This window comes from Sebastes umbrosus, chromosome 1 (genome assembly GCF_015220745.1).
Source record: "Sebastes umbrosus isolate fSebUmb1 chromosome 1, fSebUmb1.pri, whole genome shotgun sequence".
NCBI lineage: Eukaryota > Metazoa > Chordata > Actinopteri > Perciformes > Sebastidae > Sebastes > Sebastes umbrosus.
In genome coordinates this window covers 9,949,934-9,972,601 of record NC_051269.1, presented here as the reverse complement: position 1 = coordinate 9,972,601, position 22,668 = coordinate 9,949,934, and the positions used below count along the sequence as shown (strand labels likewise).

Below are 22,668 nucleotides of genomic sequence, written 5' to 3'. Positions count from 1 at the left end.
AATAGTCTGACCTGTTGTACTGGAAGCAGCTGGACTGACAGGTGCTGAGCAGGAACGCTGTCTGACCTCCCTCATGTCCAAAATAAGCTGCTGCTGTCAGTAACAGAGCGTTTGAACCGTGGTTGGAGTTAAATTAAAGCACTAGTTAAAACAGACACGCATTTCCTCCACTCATGAATATGATTAATGTGTATCTGTCTGTGGTCTGAGGCAGCAGGTCTCCCCTATCTGGGCCTGCAAAACTAAGTGATGCCTACCTGTCACATTTACAAAGAAGATACAAAATCTGTTATGATAATATTAAAATGTACAGCTGCATATGCACATTGCATGTATATTTTGTATTAAATAAAGTGCCCTCATAGAGATTTTGGATTATTGACACATTATGTGTTATTGAGCTGAGGTCATGAGAGGGTCACGGGCCACAAATATTGGAGAAACCTTGTGTTTTAATGTATTAACGGCCCTGAAATCTTCCAAATCAGCTTCTTAAATGACGTCGTACATGAACACAACATTTTCTTCCAAAGCATTAAACTCTCAAAATAATACCTGAGAATGTTTTTACAAACTTTAACTTTGATTGTTGCTTATTTCGATTTTCGTTTAGGGTCTTTTTCAGGGCTTTTAAATAGGACCAAAGAAATTCTCAGTCAGCTTTTGTCGACTGATCAAGTAATTGATTTAGTCGACAGATCTGTGAAACTGAGTTTCTCCACAAAGAATCACACAAAAGCACCACTTTAAATGTTGTGTTTACCAGAGATGTGCTCATAAGTTTCTTGGAAATACGTTAATTAGCATGAAAAAAGCATAAAACATTGACCAGTCTACTAAAGAAATCTGAGTCGATTAAACCCAAATGACATATTAGTCGACTAAGAGCCGGCAGCCCTAGCTTTAACACCACATACAAAATATATGTTAGCTGTTTTTAATCTTTATATAAGGAGCCAGAGTCATGTAAGACAAAATACACAAACATTTTCACACACAAAGTGTCAATATATTTCATAACAAATTTGATTGTAATACTTGTTATTATCAAATGAACAGTTAATCTGAAGAATGTTTTTTTTCCTCTAAATTATGTATTATATATAATATTTCAACAGAAGTAGTGCAAAAAAAGACTCCCTGTAACTTTTTTTGTAACCTCCCCAAAATCATGTGACATGTTGGGGTAATCCTGAGAAGCAATGAGCAAAGAAATGTGTCTTTCCCTTTCCCTGCCTCTTTCCTTCCCTCTCTCCCTTACTTACACACACACACACACACACACACACATGCACTCACACTCTCCGCTGACCTCACCTGTGCAGCCACGGTCACAAACAAACCCCATCTGGCGAGGTGTGCAGTCCATTAGCATACCATCGTCTCTGGCACAGACACAGGAAACTCTCTGTCATCGATACACTTTGTTCTCTCTCTGTCTTCATCCAGCAGGCAGACATTGTCATCACCATGGAGACTGCGGTCATCGTAGAGTAGCTCACTCATGTTCAACTCTGAACACATGTACTGTTTGTTCCTTGGTACTTTTTGATTGGGAAACATTTCCATTTTGTTTGCTTCCCTTAGTAGTGCATAGGTCAAACTCTTGGATGCATATCTCATGATTACTGTAATGCAGCATACAACCGATTGAATTTTATTTTGAAGGATACTTGAGGTTTCCAGATGGACTTTACATTATTTGATCAGATTATCACATTGTCAGCTGCTGTGCTGGGTCATTTTTTGGTGAAGATGATGATGAGAGCCGTGTGAGATGGCCTTGTGATGAAGGTCAGGTGGGTAGCTGAGTGATAAGGGTCTAACTGTGAGGATTCATAGCTGACCTATTAATAGCAGAGGGGATGACTGGTTAATGGGTCCAAAGGTTGAAAGGGGTGAAAGGTTTTTTTCTTAAAAGCATGTTGCGAAACGCGCTTTACAGCAGACAGAGTGCAGAGACCTGAGAATGCTCCTCATAATACTGGGCCTGGAGGAGGATATTGTGATAACATGCAATATATCTGTGATTGATGCTGTTGGTGAACTGGAACGAGCAAACCAAGGCAGTACAGCTGAACAATGAACTGGTTTCTGTAAGAGACAGTAAGACAGTTATCAAAAAGTTGGATTTTGGTCATAAAGATGCATTTTGCCATATGAGGTCAAGTGGTGCCGTGCACCAGTGTTTTCCCCTCATCAAAATCAACCTAATAAGATCAATATGTCAGTTTTGAGAAACAGTATAAAAAAGGATTTTTGTTATTAGTGATTGAATGGTTTATATACAGTATATCTCAGGAGAGCATATTATGTTTCACTAGCCTAGAGTAGCTCATGCCTTCACCAAAGAGTATAGAAGCAAAGGATATTTTTTTTACAACATCCGCTATTTTGGACTGAAAACGCTTATTATATTTATAATATTTTATTGTTCAGGACAGGCCATCTCGGTAGAATATGACAATAGAATAGAAATTCTTTCGTTTAATTTTTGTACGGCACATTTTAGGCGGGCGTTTTACTGCCGTCCGGTAGTCGCTTTCAGTCCAAAATGCTGCTGGGCGCTGATGTTGCAATGGAACGAACAATTGACTTTCATTTCTTGGCAATATACTTTCTTCTATATTTTAAAGAAACAGTGTAATATTTTGGGGGATCTATTAGCAGAAATGGAATATATTATCAATAACTATGTTTTCTTTGGTGTATAATCACCTGAAATAAGAATCGTTGAGATTTGGTTGCCTCAGAATGAACCGCTTATATCTACATATGGAGCGGGTCCTCTTCATGTTGGCAATTGCCATGTTTCTACAGTAGCCCAGAACGGACAAACCAAACACTGGCTCTTGTTGGGCCATTTGCAGTTAAGGCCATTCACATTTTTTCACGTTTTCACATTTTCACATTGGCCAACGTAGTTCTCCTACATGCTTGGCACGGCACACGGGAGAAGTTTCAGCTATCTGTAACCTCGCCGCTAGATGCCGCCAGATCTTACACACTGCACCTTTAACAGAAAAGCAGCAATGTTAAAAGTTAAAAGTGAAAAAAATACAGATAAAAAAAGTGAAATATACAGTGGATATATATAAAGTGACAGTGACGGCTCTTGGTTCAAAATTGAAGAATGGCTGTGATATTTGGTAAGCAGGACATCTCACCTTGTTAAGTTTTCCATAATGTTTGATTGTAACAGCTCAATAGCGTCATATTATTTTGAGATATTTGCAGGATGGTGCTGCATTTGTTTTCTCAGTCAAAGGTAGGGTCTAAAGTAAATATTAATAATGCTCCGGTGGGTCTCATTTTTTTGAAAAAGTGAACCATGAAGTTAAGCGTCATCCTACTTACATACTTACTTGCAATTTTAGAGAATGGGGCACAGACACTTCTGATTGTGTTGAAGAAGAGACTTCATTTCCATTACAAGCCAGAGGGAGGCAGTACTGTCTTGCACGTCAACCCCTATTTCTGACACAAAGACACTCCTCTTAAGTTAAATGAGACTTGGATATTAATGAAATCAGTAAGTAGAGGACTAGAATCAATAAAGCAAGTATACCTGCATCACTAAATATCCCAGTTGGAAGTCTCAAACATATGTTTGACTCTATCATTGCTCTCATGCATACAGATTTGTCTCATGTTATCTGTGCGTGTGTGTGTGATTGCATTCCCAGTAGGGCGTATATCAGTGTATATACAGAGCCATCTCCATGCTTACAGTATTTATATCCCACCCTATCCTTCCTATCCCTCCCACAGCACGGGAAAATGATCTTCACTTGAAAGACCATCTGCGAATACCATCCAGGGCACCGTAACGTTCCCAATATAACCTCGGTGCTCAGCCAGCTGAGGGGTCCGGTCATGCAGCGGCCTCAGTCTGAGCTGTGAGGGTAGTGAAAGGCACTAACTCTGCTCTCTGGATTGTGTTTTTCTTTTCGTGTTTGGATGAGCGCCATGAGAAAAGGGGAAGATTCAGAGGAAGTGGAGATTGACTTGGAAGACTCCAGTGACCCTGATGAATCCGATAGTGGGGAGGAACCTGAGATGCTGTGGAGGGCCCATCCTGCTCTGGAAGAAGAGGAAGACATTCACACGTCCACACTAGTGGAAATCAGTGATACCAAGCCTCTGATTAATGTCAGAGACCCCCGCGGTATCAATGACTGTCTCAAGGTATTGCATTCTTATGCAGTAGCTCTATTGAACTTTGTTTTATGGACCCGCAACGATAAACAAATACACTAAATCATTGCCATGTAGAACCAAGGGACTGCCTGGCTGATTAAACTGTCCTCCGGTGGATATAATCTATTCTCGATGGCGAATCGAGTCCAATGGCATCATGACTTATTGGTTCACCTCTGTAGTATCAGCACCACTTTCTCTTTGTGTCTTCAGGTGGAGTTTGAGGATGTGATCGCTGAGCCGGTGTCGGTGCGCAGCGGGGACAGAGTGTGGATCTGGAGCGTTGCCCTGTTTGAGGTGTCGAGGGTTTGGATCTACAGGATAGTCACAGTGCTTCTGGCCATTCCCATTTCAGTTATCTCTGGTCTCCTCTTTGCCATCCTCAGCTGCTTCCACATCTGGTAGGTTTAGCTCATGCCTTCCTGCACATATTCAGCGATCAACATGGACATTGGTTCTCACTTTCTGCTGAGTCACACAGATAGTTTGGGCTTAATTTGGCCAGGTTTTGAGATATCCATCTCTGAATTTTCTGTCTCCACCCCAATAACATGAGGGTGAATGGAAGTTTGTTTGTGTTGCTCACACCCATAAACAAGACGAGGAGCCCTGTGAGGGTGTATTAGTGCTTTGAACTAAATGTTAACACCAGCATGCTAACAAGCTCTCAATAACAAGGCTAACATGCTGTATAATGTTTACCATGTTCACCATCTTAGTTTAACGAGTTAGCATACTAATATTTTCTTATTAGCACTAAAAACAAAGTAGGTTGGTAGGGACGTTCCCTTTTTAGCAAGTCAGAAAGTAACTAAGCCATTCACCATGCTTATACTCAGCCACACCCTCTTCACTTTCAATCTCAAAGTAGAGACTGTCTGACTGTTCCTCACATTTTATTCACAGTTTTGTAATATACAGCATGTAGGTACACTTTTGGCTCTTTTGTGATTTTGTCTTCTGCCATACTGTTTTTAGTTATGCCACATACAAAAAAACATACTGTTGGAAATCTTATTTTCTGGCCTATCAGTTGATGCTAGTGTTAGCTGTCGGAAGTTTTGCTGGTAGCTAGCACAGGAGTCCAAAGCTTGTCTGCTCTCTCTGGGATGGTTGGGACAGTATTGTTTATAGTTCCCATCTTGTTACAATTCAACAGAAAGCAGACAGAAACAAGACAAAGTCTTTTCTAATTGAATAAAACCCACTGTGAAGTCACTGAGCCAGTCAGAAACCTTTTTTGACAAATTCCATATCTCAGTAATTTATGAAAATATATTTACAAATGTTTTCTTTTTCTCAAAAAGAAATGTGTGAACACATGACATTGTAGATATGAGGTATTCAAATTTAGACTGTAATTTTTTTGCAATTTAAATGATATTTCCCCCCCCCAGAACAAGATGTCCCAACCGTCCCATGGAGGCAGAATTTGGGGAAAATGCACTCCTCAATAATTTAACGTTTGGGTTGGGCTCTAAAAAACGTGATAAATTGTTAGCGGACACCTGTATCTGTTCATGGATCAAATTATTTTCATTACTGTTCAAGTAATTTGTGAGCAATGGAAGGTTATATGGTGTCGATGCAAAAGTGTCCCAACTGACCCCGCTCTCCCCTACAGCTGAGGCAGGTGAACATGTCATTAGTTTTGCAGGTATATGCAGGATCCAGTATATTTTCTTAGCTTAGCATCCATACAAGGAAATAAAAGACAGGAGTGAGATATCCTATCCTATCTGCTGAACTGTCTTTGACTTTATTCATTAGTCTCTTGTGAGTCCCCCAGCTTTTTGCAGTACTAAATTGCTGGAGAAATACCTAATTGATTTCCAGTATCTGATTAATAAAGAGGAGTCTGAGAGAGGATGCAGAGAGGAAACACATTAACATAAAATCACTTTATAATCATAACAATGACTATGTGTGTTAAGGCCTAATCAGTAATAGGAGCAGCAATGAAACAATGCTGAGTTGAGTGAATGAGTTTTGGAAACTAAGTGTGATGTTGTTTTAACGGCTGGTAATGTAATTTCTGACTTTATTGTTTTATGAAATATGTTGAAATCAAAGTCAAATGTGTGTTTACTGTGCTGTGTAGAAATAGGAACTACGCTGTGGCAACTAAGAAGGTTTCATATCCTTATTTAACCCAAAGTTAAGAAAGAATCAAATATAAGATCTCATGGAGGTTTTGGGGAAGTGAAAGACTTTCTCTCTTTCTTCCTTTCTTTCTTATTGTTGTGTTTCTTTCTCTGACAGGATGGTTGGTCCTTGTAGCCGCTGTATCCTCATTGGTGCACGCTGGCTGGAGAGCATGTGGAGCATCGTGCTGGGCGTCATCATGCGCCCCTTCCTCACGAGTGCTGGGAGATGCTGCGGAGGCTTCAGCATCCACCTGGCCAAAGAATGACACTCACACATCCACACTGGGATTGTTCCTTATGTGCACTGGTGCTCTCGTGGACTGAGCCCAAGTGGGCATTGATATTTGATTCTTTCATATTTAATTCAAAATAAAACGTTTATAATTACACGTTTTCCACAGTCAAGATGACTTCGGTCAAAGTCCAGCAGCATCTAATGGTCCTTTTTAATGATTATACAAGGCTTGTGACATCATGTTCAAACAATAATTTGGACCTGATAAGGTAAAAACAAAGAAGGTGGTGTAATTCTTTTTTTTTCAAATCTTGTTTATTGGGATTATATCACAACCAGGGGTCCGGGGACCCATAGGGGTCCTTGGGTGAGTTCCAGGGGGTCCCCAGAAAAATGGGGTATGGTTTATTTTATTATTTAATTCATTATAGAAGTGAGCCCAATGAGAGTAAGAATCATAAGAGTGTCTATTCTGATCACCAGTTTCACTTCCTCCACGGTTAGTGAACTCCTCAACTGTTGTTGACAACTATAAATTCTGGTTTTAATCATATCTAACAACCAAAATCTTTTCACATGCAGGTCCCTGTAAGCGAAATCTTATCAAATGGGGGTCTGTGACGTAATGTATATCAATTTAGGGATCATTGACACGGAAAAGGTTGAGAATCACTGCCATAGATCATGCACTTAGCTACTGATTTATTGTGCAGTACCTTCCTGTACCGTGCCTTTTTGAGAAAAGCTTTAAGTCACAGTGTTAGTTGCTACTGTGTGTGTGTGTGTGTGGGTGTGGGGGTGTGCGTGTGTGTGGGTGTGTGGGGGGGAGGGTGTGGGTGTGTGGTTGGGTAGTTGGGTGTGTGTCTCTATACTTGATGTGGTATTTCCGCAGTAGTTCCTTCATGTAAATTTGACAGTCTGAGATAATCATCGTTGGCAGCTGCCTGCTGGCCTTCCTGGATCAGAAAAGTGGCGTTTTAGTTTTTATACTGTAACTGCCACTGGTCTGCCCTGCCCTGCCCTCCGCGGCTCTGACTGCAGCCACACACCTGGCCTCTCATCTTGGCTTCCCTTGCCTACTTATCTCGGCTTCAGCTTCAGCCTGCTCCTTCAGCCAGAGAGCAGGACCCAAATGGACTACAGACAGGAGCAGCTGATCGGCCGCCCCGGGGAGATCGACCTCATCAACAGGGACCCCAAACAGATCAACGAGGATGTGGTCAAGGTGCAAATGATCTACGTTTACTTTATTATCACAGAAGTGCATGACTTGAAGTATAAATGTGTGATGTTTGAGATTAATGAAGCCTTGAAAGGGTGTTATGACTATCAGCTTCAATTTTTAGCCAATAAGTAAAGTTTAGGGGCTACTGTGGTACTAAGACCTGGGTGACCCTAAGAGACCCATTTATATCTGTTTCTAGAAACATTGTCTCTTACTCGGGATAATCCACATTCCTCACTATAAACAGTTTTCATTATAATGTGAATAGCCTGTTATTATATGATGTACATGTCATGGTGAGGACTGCGTACTGTAAAGCATGGATACTCACTGGAGTTAAAGGGAACACATGTTTATTTGTGACCCTTTAAGCCTGTATAACCAAAGTGAATAAACGAACCCTCTCCGTATGCTTTAGGTCAACTTTGAAGATGTGATCGGAGAGCCTGCTGGCGTACACAGTCTGGACGACGTGTGGAAAGCCAGCCATGCCACCTTCACATCGACGAAGTCCTGTTGTTATGCCACCCTGACTGCCATCTTGGGCGTCCCGATTTCACTGATCTGCGGCTTTCACTTTGCTTGTCTGTCATTCTGGCACATCTGGGCGGTTATGCCCTGCGTTAAGAGTTGTCTGATTGCGTTACAATGCGTGAGTCAAATCTACTTGTATATCATACGCACCATCATTGGCCCGCTCTTTGAGGCTTTTGGGAAGATATACAGCGGTGTGAAGGTGGTTTTGCGTAAGGAGGTGTGAACTGCTTTACTCTGGCATTAAGACCAATTTCTGGACATTTCACTGACTTTTAGAAGATCCATGAAAAATCAGGCTGCAAAGGTGCAACATTAATAGTTGTTATTTTTGTTTGCTGGTTTACATTTTGAGCTGATTTAGTGTCTATTAATGGATTGAATTACAATGATGCTGTCCTTTTTTTTTACCACAATGATACAGCAAAATCTGAAAATTTGTCCAACCATTGATTTTACTCTTTCTACCAAATTTTAAATAAATAATGTTTTAAGTACAATATGAATGGTTTCTTGCAGTAAAACAATCGTAATTTCTCCCATGACAGAAAGATTTAAGCATCAGTAAATGTTGTGGTTGTGACAAATGTTAGACTTTAATGACACTTATTGAAACTGTATGTCAAAGTGAGCACCCCTATTTCACGTAAAAGCGTCTCCCTGCGGATGTTGCCCAGAACTACAGCATTTTGTTTGACGACCTTCCAGATAATATAAAGATAAAGGAATTTTAAAACACACCTAATAAGCCAAGAATACACATTGACTGATCCAGATACTGAAATTCTCCATATGTTGAGTATAAACAGTTGGCATAGTGCCTCGTATCTACAGCTACAGAAACTGAGCAGAAAAGCAGGACTATTGTTGGAGTAATCAGTGTGGCCACTAGGGGGAACCATTATTCTAGTTTGATCCCAGCAAGATTAAATGTGCTGCCTGAAAGTCCAGGTACCTGATTACAACAAAACATCAACCACCTTGAGAAGAACAGATGGATTTGATAAAACATGTAGACACACACGAGGAGCAGTGGAAACTATTTACAAAGTGAATTACATATTACATCATAAAGGACAAACACTGTTTGATTTGTAGCACATGAAAGTCTGCTGAAAATATTGAAAACAGCCTCCTTGCATTCCTTATCCATTCCTGTTGTGTTGTTACTAGGGCTGTCAATCGATTGAAATATTTAATCGTGATTAATCGCAAATGAATCACACATTTTTTATCTATTCAAAGTGGAGTGGACAAATATGCTTGTTTATGCAAATGTATGTATATATTTATTATTGGAAATTAATAACAACACAAAACAATGACAAATATTGTCCAGAAACCCTCATAGGTACTGCATTTAGCATAAAAAATATGCTTGAATCATAACATGGCAAACTGTGGCCCAACAGGCAACAACAGCTGTCAGTGTGTCAGTGTGTTGACTTGACTATGACTTGCCCCAAACTGCATGTGATTATCATAAAGTGGGCATGTCTGTAAAGGGGAGACTCGTGGGTACCCATAGAACCCATTTTCATTCACATATCTGGAGGTCAGAGGTCAAGGGACCCCTTTGAAAATGGCCATGACAATATTTCCACGCCAAAATTTAGCGCAAGTGTGGAGCGTTATTTAGCCTTCTTCCCACAAGATAGTATGACATGGTTGGTACCAATGGATTCATTAGCTTTTTTAGTTTCATATGACATCAGTATCTTCACTCTAGCTTTAAAACTGACCCATCTACAACCTCCGAAAAATCAATTGCATTAAAAAAACTAGTGGCATTTAAGCTATTTTTGCGTTAACGCGTTATTGACAGCCCTAGTTGTTGTTACAATAGAGATATTTGGATTAAGCCAAACCTCAGGAGTGGGTATTAGCTTAATAAACCTTTATATCATTCATGTATATCAACATTTTGATAATATAATAAAATGCTTGTACACAAAGTAATGCTGCTTTAAGGGGGGAAACAACCATTACAGTAAGTGAATTGGTGCCCATTTGCACCGAACAACATTATTTTTGTAATGTGCCACACTCCTACCTTTATATTGTTTTTGACAGATTTGTCAAAAAAAAGAATGTCATTGCACAACATTAATATAATAATTGTGATAATTACTTCCTCTTTTAAGGTCAAATCAGGACAACAACATCAAGACTTCAACAAGACTTTTAGGGGAAACTACGCCCATTTCCAAAATTCATACATGTTATTTCTATGGTCTAAGACAGTCCAAAAAATATTAGTAAACATGAACAACTCTATCCCAAATCCAAAAACTAGAGGCTAAAACTCAAAGTTGTGATATCATAGGGTATAAAGTCTGGAGCTGCTCCATAGACAATGAATAAGAGACTGATTTTGTGGACCCACCGAATGTTTGTTTTCTTTTTTATACCCAAGTGAGCTTTTTTCTAATGTCGTGCTGTCAGTTGTGAAACAGAAAATGTTCCCATATACTAAAATCATTCCCCTGGGTGCCCTCAGTGTCATCTGTAAACATCTCTCCCTGCGCAACATCAATAGCATCTAGACTTTATACCCTATGACATCACAAGTTTGAGTTTTAGCACTCTAGTTTTTGGATTTGGGAGAGAGTTGTTCATGTTATTTTTTGGACTGTCTTAGACAATATGAATAACATGTATGAATTTTGAAAATGGGCGTAGTTCCCCTTTAAAGTCTTGTTGAAGTCTTGAAGTTGTTTTCCTGATTTGACCTTAAAAGAGGAAGTAAATATCACAATTATTATATTAATGTTGCGCAGGGAGAGATGTTAGATGACACTGAGAGCACCCAGGAATGATGTGAGTATATGGGAACATTTTCTGTTTCACAACTGACAACACGACAATAAAATAAAGCTCATTTGAGGATAAAAAAAAAGAAAACAAACATTCTGTGGGTCCATAAAATCAGTCCCTCATTCATTGTCTATGGAGCAGCTATAAGCAATATAAGTGATATGGAGCAATATAACATGTGCAGGTGCGAAAGGAGTCCAAAGGTAAGTGGTGTTTCGGGAAAGTCAAGGGCACACACAGTAGTGTCTATTTAGCTCATTGTTTTTGAAAACAATGTTGCAATGGCCACTGCGGTGCTGCTGCAGATGATTAAATGGCTGAAATGGGGGGCTCGACTACAGGAAGCCTGGATGGCTTTCAGCTGGCTCCCTCAGGGTCCAGGTCCGCCTGTGCTGGATGTGTGTGTGAGGCTCCTCTGGCTGCTGATCTCTTTGATGACGCACGTGGACGAGTTGCTCTTGTGCGTGCATTGTCGATCACAGCTGCAGGAGGAGGCTGTCAGGTACTGTCTACAGCAGCAGAAGAAGTACTGCGTCAGGTCCTGGAACAGGTGACCAGCAAAGAACATGTAGATCCAGGGGTTACAGCAGCTGTTGAGACTGGCCAGCAACATGGAGATGATGAAGGCCACGTCTAAGGACAGAGACAGAGAAGAACATGTGCTTGATATTTTTGGTAGGTAAATGTAAGACTCAATAACGCATAAATGCACAGCTGAAAATTGTCAAAGACAAATGCACAATTTCCTCCTGTTTGAGTAACATTTATCGAAAATCTTTTTTTAAAAATTAAACAATATATGTGTGAGTCATCTTTAAAGATTCCCATCCTTGGTAGGATCCCATGGGTTTCAGGCTGTGTGGCACAGGCAGGGTAGAGAAGTCAGAGCGCTAAGAAATGGACTAAAACATTGTTGCTTTTGGCCTTTTCATTGGGTTTGCTGACAAGGACAAACATACAGCCAGCCTATCTTTTAAATACAGCTTGTCTATGACAACCTGGCCAGGTTGTACCCTGCCTCTCACCCAGTGCATGCTGGGATAGGCTCCAACCCCCTGCTACCCTGAACAGGATAAGCAGTTTAGAAAAGGAATGGAGGGGTGAATCCTTAAAAAGCCTCTAAAATACCAGTTTTTTCCTCGTTTCCAGGAAGATGTAATCTGGTCGTGGGCTTAAGTCCAAATTCAGTGTGTGTGTGTGTGTGTGCTTTGTTTGGTCTTCAAAGCTGCACTTTTAAGTGTTTTAGCCATTTATAGCAGCAAGGCTGTGGGGATGGTCCAACAATTTGGTCCAGACTTTAATATCTCAACAAATATTCAATCTGTTACCATTACATTTTGTACAGACATTCATGATTCCCAGACGACTTATTCTTTTGACTTTAGTGATCTCCTGACCTTTCCTCCAGCACCAACTACATGTTGACACTTTCGGTTTTCACTGAAACCTCTCAACAACTTTTGGATGGATTGCCATGAAATTTGGTACAGACATTCATGATCCCCCCTGAGGATGAATTACAATAACTTTGACCCCCTAACCTTTCATCTGGCTAGGCTGTTTTCATACACTGTTTGTAGCTATATCTACGAAAAGTAATGCACTGTAATTCGTATATATCCCACAAAATCCATTTGTATGTAATCCAGATCATTGTGAACCAGGAAGTATGAAGAGCAACAAACACTGGGGTGAATGGGTGGGTCAATAGACACTGGACTTTTGCCCAGGAGACTGGTGTTCGTACCCCGTGTGAAACCAGACGTCAACGTTGATTTATTTGTCACGTAACTTCCATACTTAAGCTACGCCACTTCTGGAGTTATTTTAACCCAAAACGCGATCTTTTCGTAAACACAACCAAGTAGTAGTTTTATTGCCTAAACTTAACCAAGTTGGTTCCTGTGAAGACGGAAGTTTTAAAAGACTGTATGCATGTAACAAGCGGAAATAAGGAATAACATTTCGTAACATGGTAGCGTGCTAACAGGCTAAGCCACTTGTTAAAAACACAGAAATAAGATGTCACAAGCCAAACACCTCCAGTGGACAGCTCTCGACTCTGCATTTCATTTCTACTAAATGAATATCAGTCTTTGTTCCAAGCAGCTGCACTTGTATTGCATGTAATTTATAGAGAAATATACAAACTGACACACTGAAGCATTTCAGACAATCCCAATTAGAGATCAGTCTATAGCTGAAACAAACAAATATTAAAGGTTGATGGGTGCCACACTAATAGGATTTTAAGCAGCCTGACACAAAAATGATTAATGGCTTCAATTAGAAGAGGCTGTCCTGGATGGAAAATACAAATACCTTCTTTTTCTCATTCATTCAATTTATTAAATTTCCAATTGTTAGAGGCACAGAGCACGCTGAAGGAGCACACCATTTGAACAGCGGAAAATGGAAGACTTCCAAGTAATATCTCTAATCCTTAATGGAGTGAGAGAGATTTAGTGTGTGGTGTCTTCTTCTCTCTGACCTGTTGTGTTCAAGGTGCTCTGACTGTCTTTATGATGAGAGGTGTGCTGCGCGAAGTGTCAACCAAATGCCGCGTCAAAATGATGAGGCGTGTTCGACAGATAAGTTAAACACCCTGTCCAGAGGTGCGTTTTTGGTGCTATGGGGAGAGTAGTACTCATACCACATAGTGACAGCATTCAAACTTTTTTTTTCTCTCCAGCATCGTTCACTTTGACTCACAGTCCATTCACCACTTTCATGTGCTGCCAGAAATGAAAGAAAAACATTCATCTTGGCTGCTTTTCTTTAAAATGATGATGCACAGCTCAGATTGAAGTTGGAATAATGGAAACGGGGTGAAGTTGATTTCAAAAAGAGGACTGCGATGATATTGCCTTCACTTATTTGATAAAGACTACTCACAAATCAAAAATGGTATGAAAAGTTAAACAAACATTTTTTGCGAGTGCACAAAGTCATGCTTCTCCTCTGAAATGCCCTCAGCAACAGGAAAACTCACTTACATGGAGTCGTAACCTGAATGGTATTACTCCAGAGGGAAGGCAATAAGTCAGTAAAGATGTCAGTGACGACCAGTGAATTATCTTGGTTTGGACAGAAGCTTTTCTTTGAAAGGTTTTTCTCTGAAATTGTACTCAAATGACATTTACTTTCAAACTATCAGTTCATCTTTTATGACACTGCTCCAAATCTGTCAATCATATTGAGATACTTCAAATTGATAGCATCTTTCCTTCTCTTCTCTCCTCTCCTCTTCTCTCTCCCATGTACATAATGTTAAACATCTATTTGTTACTTCTTGCTTACTTTATTAATTTGTCCTTATTATCTACTTATTTTACATTTAAGTGTGCAATTTTACTTTATCATGAAATTCAGTAACAATGTAATGATGTCAATAAAGGACACATTAAAGGTATAATATGCAACATTTCCTAAAAAACAATGTATAGATCATCACTTATGCCCCACTAGAAGTGTGTGGTGGTGTCTGTTTCTGCAGAGACCCTGCAGCCCTCTGCCTGTATTTTCTCTTTACTTATTATTTTGCTTTACTCAGGACGCTTCTGCAAGTCAGCAAACAGCCTTTGGGCCCCACGTGGGGATGTAACCCCCGCCAATAACAACACACAGGGTCTGCAGCCCGTTCAGGTGGTCAAATATCACCACTTAGTCACGCCCCTCAGCTTCTGATACCGAGGCACAAGTCCCCCTTTAGATGTTTTGCGGCCGTATTTGACGGATGAGAACAGGTTTCTTACATCACTGTTGGTTCCCCTGTTCCTCTGTCTCTCCTCTGCTGTGCGCTGGCAGCAGGCAGAGAGGACAACCTGCCTTTCGGCTGCATTCATTCAAAATCCGGCAACTCGGCACCTTCCAGCAGGGTTGTGCGGAGTGAGTTGTGTGTTTATTTGTGTTTTAGAACATAACCAATTGTTTTCTGACAGAAAATAACGTTTCATTTCTCTGATTCACTGCTTTGTTCTCACTCTCGGCGCTCTCTCTCTCTCCGTTCACTCTATAGCTCGCTCGACTACAGCTGTTCGCTCTCTCCCTCTCGCTAGATGAGCCGACGAGGAGGTGTGGCCAACTTTGAATGCCGTGTGTTTACTAACACCAACTGACAACTTTTACATATTTTACCTTTAAACAATGATACAGTAACCAATTTATTATAGTCTAATGAAAAACATGTATGTCCAAATTTAGTGATTGTTAATTTTTAAACTTAAAGATTTTTGCATTCCTTTATCCTTTATTTTTTGAAAGCCTGAAAACAGAGCCATGAGGAGGTGCAGAAGTCTAGTTTTCTCTCAGAACACTTGAATTATAATATGCTGAAAGGTTATTATGGAATTTGTGCCCAATGATGCTAAAAACATTCTGCCTACTGCCACTTTAAGTGTAGATTATAAAGATTTTTTTTCTAATAGTTCAGCACTTCTCTTTTAGTATGAATGTGAAATGAATAGACGTTTTTATTACCAAATTAGTGGCTTTTGAATGCTTTGCAAAATAACATGTTGTTGAAAAGTCCAGCTTAATGTTGCATGATAATAAGAAATAAACCAGAGACCAGATAGACCAGAGTCCATCCAAACAACATGGAGGCCCCTATGACAACATACACCGCTGTTGTGTACAGCATGCATTCTTGGCTTTATGTGTTTATTTTCCTAATTTGTGCAAAACTGCATGGAAGAAGCCTAAATGATGTTTCGCTTGGCTAAATCTGGCCTATTTAAGATATATTTAAATCTGTGAGCGCTCTGAATGAACACTGGTGTAATTCTGCTCAGATAACACCACTTGAAAGGTTGTGGAGCGTATCTGCTCTCCTGCTCTTGTCCACTCTAATGGCCAACTCAAAAGATATGAGGGGTAAATCTGAATGCAGTTAAATGGAAATTATATAAACCACCACTGGGAACAGAGAGAAACTCTTTGATGTCCGGGTACATTTACTCTCCCAGTATCTCTGAACTGATAACCACCGTTAATGACACTCCCATTCATCTCACTCTGGGGAAGTCTCTCTCACCATTGTGTTGCTTTGAAGGGAAGTGGATTGATTGTGTATACGCAGAGATATTTTCTGAGGTGGAGTAATGACCTTTGAGGCACTTAGTGCTGAAATATTGCTGTATAAAAACAGATTTTTCTTACATTACATGGTTTATGGGCAATAAACTCACCAATATTAATCTAAGACAAAGATGATCGACTCCTTTTGTCACTGAGCACTTGGCACACTATAAAAGATGGGTAATATCTTCATTAGGGCTGCAACTAAGGATTATTTTCATTATCGATTACTTATTTTCAAGATTAATGGAGTAACTGTTTGGTCTATGAAGTGTCAGAAAATATTGAAAAATGTCCATCCCTCAAAGTTTCTCAAAGTCCAAGGTGATGTCTTTAAATGTTTAGTCAGTCTAAAACCCAATCATATCCAGTTTAATATGCTTTACAACAGAACATAACAGGAAATCTCCATATTTGAAAGGCTAAAAAACAGTATTTTCTGCTATTTTTGCATGAAAAAAATACTTAAAGGGACTGTTTGTTACTTTTTACACGTATAAATCTACCGGGTCGGGATCCCATGCGCGCTTGCATATGCGCGCTCGCGTGTGGCCGGAGTCTCTGCTCCTCTGCCTGCCTGCCTTCACTCACACACCGCACGCGTTCTCGCTGTCTGTTTAGCTCTGAGAATATCTAGTGAATGTACAGTGGACGTTTGTGCAGAAATAAATGCTGCAGCTCCTCCAGACCACCAGAGGTTTCCCGTGTCTTGTGAAGTGACGGGGCTCCGCAGCGAGAAACGTTATCGTGTCCGACAGGGTGCCAGTGTATCCCTGCGGGCGCAATCGGGAGATGATAACATTTCTCTTCCTGCTTCAGCCCCACCCCGACCCGCTTTTCCTGCTTCAGCCCCGGAGGCTGAAGCAGGAAAAGCCAACACTAACATCAGCAGTGATTCATGGAGACACCTTCGTCTGGTCAGCTAACATTACTGCCAAGCAGGTGAAATATATTGTGGTTTTAGCTGACGTGTGTCGTCTCACTGTTTTGAGCGATGCTCGTTCATGTCTATGTTGAGTGAGCACAAGCTCTGACTTTCGTTGATTTAACAGCCACAGGTGTCGCTGTTAACAAGCATTTCTGAAAGTTACAAACAGTCCCTTTAAACGATTAATCAATTATCAAAACAGTTGCAAATTATTTTTCTGTCAAACGACTAATTGGAGCAAAATCATTGCTTTTATATGCCCAAGAGATGTCAGGATTATGATTTAAACTGCATCTGCATTGGTAAACAAAAAAACAGTGAATGTGCCTTACTTTCTCTTGGTGCAGCAGGATCCCATGCAGACCACATCTGGACAAAGAAGAAGGGAGTCCAGCACACAATGTAGGCAAGAACCACCACAAAAGTCATCTTCACTGTGCGGATCTTTGCTTTGGAGATGAGCCTCACGCTGCTCACGCGAAAGAGAGCATGAGCGTCTTTAGAGGGCCTCGGGGTGAGAGCCAGGAAGTGATCCCTTCTGGTTTTCAAATTGAAATTCTCCCATATTTTATAACAGATCAAGCCATAGCAGATGCTTAAAATCGCCACAGGTAGAATGTAAATGCTGAGACTCATCCATGTGATGTAGGCTTTGGCTCCCCATGGGATCATAAAGTCTCCCCAGCAGTCATACACACCTTTCCCCACATCCCTCATGGCAAAGATGTAGGCCTGAGGAGTGCTGAAGATCAGGCTGAGCATCCAGGACGCGATCACACACAGGTGATCCTTTCTCTTGTGCACGGAGCGAAGCGGCTGGCAGATGGCTAAGCACCTGTCGATGGACATCAGGACCAGCATGTAAGTGGATGCGAACATGCCCACGACCTGGAGGTATTTCACCAGCCTACACAGCAGATCCGGTCCGTAGAAGCGAAACGTGATGTCCCAGATGAGTTGAGGTAAGACCTGGAAGATGGCAACGAACAGGTCTGCGAGGCTCAGGTGCTTCATGAAGTAATACATGCGGGACTGGCTGTTCTTGGTGGTGTGGTGGATGGCCAGCAGGACGCACAGGTTGCCGGTGAGAGCCAGCAGCAGCACAAGGACCAGGACGGCGATCTCCACTTTGGCCACGTCTTCGTTTCGTCTCAGAGGATTCACTGTGGTGTTTCCTACGTGACTGGCATTTGCACGACTCGAGTTGCTCCAGGAAACGTTCTGCAACCAACTAGTCTGCTCGCGTAAAAAGTCCTCCATCGTGCGTAAAGTTAGAGCGCCACTTTGGCGCAGAGAAGCGATCACATCACAAAAACAGATACAGGAGGACCAATATCCGCTGTTTGGTAGTGCAGTGTGGTTTCCTCTGTGCAGTTTGCTGCCAGCTCACTCTGTGAAAGTTGGTTTTGTGAGTTGCCCCTCAGGTTAAATGACTGTGGGTTTATAATCCAAAAGTCTCTCTGCAGAGGAACACAATGCACTGTTAAGAATTTCCCAGTAAAATAACAGTAAAGAACTGTCAGCAGGGTTGCCTTTATGTTACTGTAAAATTAACATTATTATACTGTCGCTGAAATGTACAGCTTTATACTGTTACTGTTTCTTATTAATTTCACAGTATTTTACAGTTAATTTACTGTTTAAAGATACATTATATAGCTGTGTTCACCTTTCTTTTACATTATCTTACTGATTTGTTTTAATGCACTATTTAGGTTGTATTTTTTACGTACATTTTAATAAACATTATTTTTTTCCTAGATGAATCGACTTAGCAGGTTACAGACATAGGAATAGTCACACTAAATACAATTAAAGGCACTTGTTAGGAAAAAGGCTATAATAGACTTGTTGACACTTTTCCCAAAATGTGTGTCTCTAGCTGGCTACAAGCACAGAATGCAAACCAGAACAACATGTGAGTGAAGAACAATAAAGCTAATTCACTGATTTTACAATCATGTACAATGTACAAGCCTCACATCTGCAGGTCAGGTCCCAGAATTAAACAAATACTGCATGAAACTGTTACTGATGATACTTTAGACAGTTGATCAGCAGTAAAGTGCTGTTTTTAATAAGAATGCATTATAGTTCAGTTAAAAAACGGCCTATGAGCGTAATTTAACAGGTTTTCTTTTGTATTAACAGTAAAGCACTGTTTTTAGCAATAACAGGTTAATACTGTTGAAATCCTGCTGTAAATTAACAGCAATTGTTTACAGTGTGGAACACTAATTGAAAATTCAACTGCACACCCATCTCAAACCTTTGAAGTGTTAAAAAAAACTTAATTAAAACTAGGATCTTTTTAAAAAAAATTTTATTTAACCTTTATTTAACCAGGTAGTACTCATTGAGATTAAGAATCTCTTTTTGTAAGAGAGACCTGGCCAAGACAGCAGCATTTAAACAAACATTAAAGTTTCAGACTGCCACAACATAAAACAAATGCAACATAAATAAATACATAGCATAATATCATACAAAAAACATTAAAATCAAATCAAGTGTTTGAAGCCAACGTTGAAGTGAAAATATTCAGAAACACAGACAGCTCCCGATTGACTCTGCTTCTAGGTCTTTCATTAATGTTTTAAATTCATTCAAAAGTATTCAGATTTCCCAGTTTCAACTTAGCTTGCAGTGTATAAAGAATGTGTGTTCAAAAAAAGCCTACCTTTTAAGCCATCCTTTGCACAGTTATTCTGGGAGCTCGGAGCACTGCATGCAGTCCTGCTCTGCGTCCAGATTGATATCTGGTTTGGAGAAGCTCTGTATCCTACCAATGCCAGTATGTAACCTCCTCCTCTCATCTTCCTCTAAAGGAAACTGCCTGGGCTGAGTATGAGCAGACTGCATGTTATAACTCTTTCTTTCTCTCTCTCTCTCTCTCTCTCCAGTCCCTGTGTCCCTCTCCCTGTGTCCCTCTCCCTGTGTCCCTCTCCCCGTGTCCCTCTCCCTGTGTCCCTCTCCCTGCAGCGCACTGAGTTTAGGTTTTGACTTTGTGGAGTGCTTTGTAAAAACAAATGTCCCTTAACAGCATTTGGGCGATGATATCTTGTATTGCTGTAGTGAGTCAGTGCTTTTAGTATCTGCATTATTTGAAGTGATCACTTAGATTCAAAGGAGGGGAATTTCACTCTGAACCCACAAAGTCTAAAAGGGTCACTTGTTTTCCCAAAGAAAGTCACCAAATATGGAAAAAGAAGATATCTGGAGCTGGAACACTATGCTTTGGTTGAGTGCGATCACATCTAACACTGTGATGCTGTGCTGTTAAACAGTACTTTATATGCAACAACAGCTCAATCAGGGGATGATTACAGGTGAAGTCAAAAAGCATCAGTGCAGGGCAGTGAGTGACCATTCTCTGGTTAAGATGTTGTGATGATTGATTTGACTTCTATGGACCTTTTATGAACAAAAAGATATCCCTGATTTTTTAGGACCAATTAAAAAAATGAACTTTTGAACCCTAGCACCTAGAATCATGTATGAACTTTACCGTGTAAGCCGACCACGAGGATTACGATTCTGACATGTGTGATGTTAAGATCTGATTAGATCAAGTGTGTGTCTGGATTACCGTTTATGAGTATATTACAGAGTGTCTGTTTTACCATGTCATCCACAGGGACGGAGTCTTCGTCACATTATCACAAACTAATTTGCACCTGCATGGTGGATTTCTTTCAGTACAATAATGTTCTCATCCTGAAAATCTATTTTGTGTTTGAACCCATTAACCACTAAAGTCTCAGGACTGTGTGACATATGGACTCTGGATTATATCCAAAACAGTAAAGTATTATGTTTCTTTCCATCAGATAATTAATATTATATCTCCTATGGATTTCCTTGTACTTGAAGAGTGGAAGGAAGTATGTCATCTGTCTAAATTGAGACCTGTCCTAGTACAGTCCTAACACAAACAAAAACTCTAATCAAACTCTGCTAATTCTATCAGAATAGTCCAGAGATGTGACCTTCCTGCCTATTCAGGACTCTACAGTGTGTCTCTCAGCTCTGACTCTAATGAATCCGTTAATGCATTATTTATCTCCACGGTAACCCTTTTACGGGCTGTTAATTACGTAGTAATATGAAGAATTGAACAGTAAAATCTGTAAAATCAGTATAATGACAAGTTGTTGTAGTAGAATTGCCTGGGATTAGTGTAAAGTAATTACAGAGTAAAATCAAAGCAGAATAAAGAGGTTTGGTTGGTAATTATATGGAAATTAACAAGTTGTAGTAGTAGAAACATCGGTAGCCTAATTACTCTAAAGTGTTGGGTGATTAAAGAATAAAATTAAATCAGAATAAAGGGGATGGGTTGCGTAATTGTATGGAAATGAATTGTTGTCGCAGCGGCCCAGAAGTGTCTCTCACTGTGCTGTGTATTGATGAATCCATGTAACCGTCACACTCGGCGCCGAAATGGAAAAAAAGAGGTTTGGCGACGCACGGTCATCCCTTCTCAAATACTGGCTACAGCAGTGTTGCTCACGTGACCTGCTGTTGGCGACATTTTAATTGGTCAGTGGCGGTGTTACATCAAAATGTGTGACCACCGAAATCTGTGACCGCAGAGAGCCAGCAACACATAAGGTCGCCATTTCTGATGTGACCCCACTCTACCTATCTTTTGCTTATCTTTCAGAGTTTTGTGAATATAAAACTTAAACTTTATTAGCTTAGTCACATGCAGGTACATACATGAAATTTGACCTCTGCATTTAATCCATCCAAAGGAGCAGTGAGATGCTGTGAAGCGTCCATGGAGCAACTTACTGTAGGGTTAAGTGTCTCCCTCAAGGACACTTCGACTTGTAGACAGTAGGAACCGGGGATCAACCGCCAACCTTGAGGTTAAAGGACGACCACTCTACCTGCTTAGCTACATTGTAAAGTAAAATATTAAAATACATTTATGTTTTTTAACAATTTATTTGTGTGTGTTTTCTGTCACGTATTGGCTCCTTTATTGCACAGGTACAGTGGGGGTCACATTTTCTGATGACATCCGTCAGAAATGGTGACCTCATGTGTTGCTAATGAGAAGCTGCTACCTGAATGTTTTCTATACTGAAATTTAATGAGAAAGAGAGTGGTGATAAATGATGCATTAATGGATTCATTAGCGTCAGAGCCAAGAGACACACTGTAGAGTCCAGGAAGGTCACATTTCTATTTCTGTTCTGACAGAGTTAGAGTTTGTGTTCGGACAATATGTAGGCTACCGCAGGTCACAATTTAGACAGATGACACACCTCTTTCCACTCCTGAGGTACAAGGAAATCTCTAATGTGCTAGTTTGGACTATATCCAATATTTATTATCTGACAGAAAGAAACACAACTCTGGTTTGGATATAATCCAGAGTTCACGTGTCACGTTGTCCTGAGACTTAAAGGAACCTGGGTCTTTCTTGTTTTGCTCCGCCCCCAAGAGGCAGGTGATGTTCGCTTTCTATTGAGTGAAATTATTTATTGTTCTC

The 22,668-nt window shown here is 40.4% G+C and overlaps 3 protein-coding genes across 3 annotated transcripts; 2 read left to right on the top strand and 1 right to left on the bottom strand.

Annotated features, from left to right (window-relative positions):
• The first annotated feature begins 3,843 nt into the window (after nucleotides 1–3,843).
• zgc:172270 (uncharacterized protein LOC100136849 homolog) lies at nucleotides 3,844–6,771 on the top strand. The gene is made up of 3 exons (XM_037785565.1): nucleotides 3,844–4,188; nucleotides 4,414–4,601; nucleotides 6,463–6,771. Exons 1-3 carry the CDS (start codon nucleotides 3,961–3,963, stop codon nucleotides 6,611–6,613), a joined length of 567 nt encoding a protein of 188 aa, XP_037641493.1. The 5' UTR covers nucleotides 3,844–3,960; the 3' UTR covers nucleotides 6,614–6,771.
• A 153-nt stretch (nucleotides 6,772–6,924) lies between these two features.
• On the top strand, nucleotides 6,925–8,841 carry LOC119497440 (caveolin-3-like). Its single transcript, XM_037785575.1, has 2 exons — nucleotides 6,925–7,807; nucleotides 8,226–8,841. Exons 1-2 carry the CDS (start codon nucleotides 7,715–7,717, stop codon nucleotides 8,565–8,567), a joined length of 435 nt encoding a protein of 144 aa, XP_037641503.1. The 5' UTR covers nucleotides 6,925–7,714; the 3' UTR covers nucleotides 8,568–8,841.
• A 2,530-nt stretch (nucleotides 8,842–11,371) lies between these two features.
• On the bottom strand, nucleotides 11,372–19,974 carry oxtrl (oxytocin receptor like). Its single transcript, XM_037787572.1, is given in 4 exon segments — nucleotides 11,372–11,584; nucleotides 11,586–11,791; nucleotides 17,498–18,625; nucleotides 19,846–19,974. Coding segments are annotated over 3 exon segments (1,203 nt in total). The 5' UTR covers nucleotides 18,426–18,625; nucleotides 19,846–19,974; the 3' UTR covers nucleotides 11,372–11,515.
• Nucleotides 19,975–22,668: the final 2,694 nt, after the last annotated feature.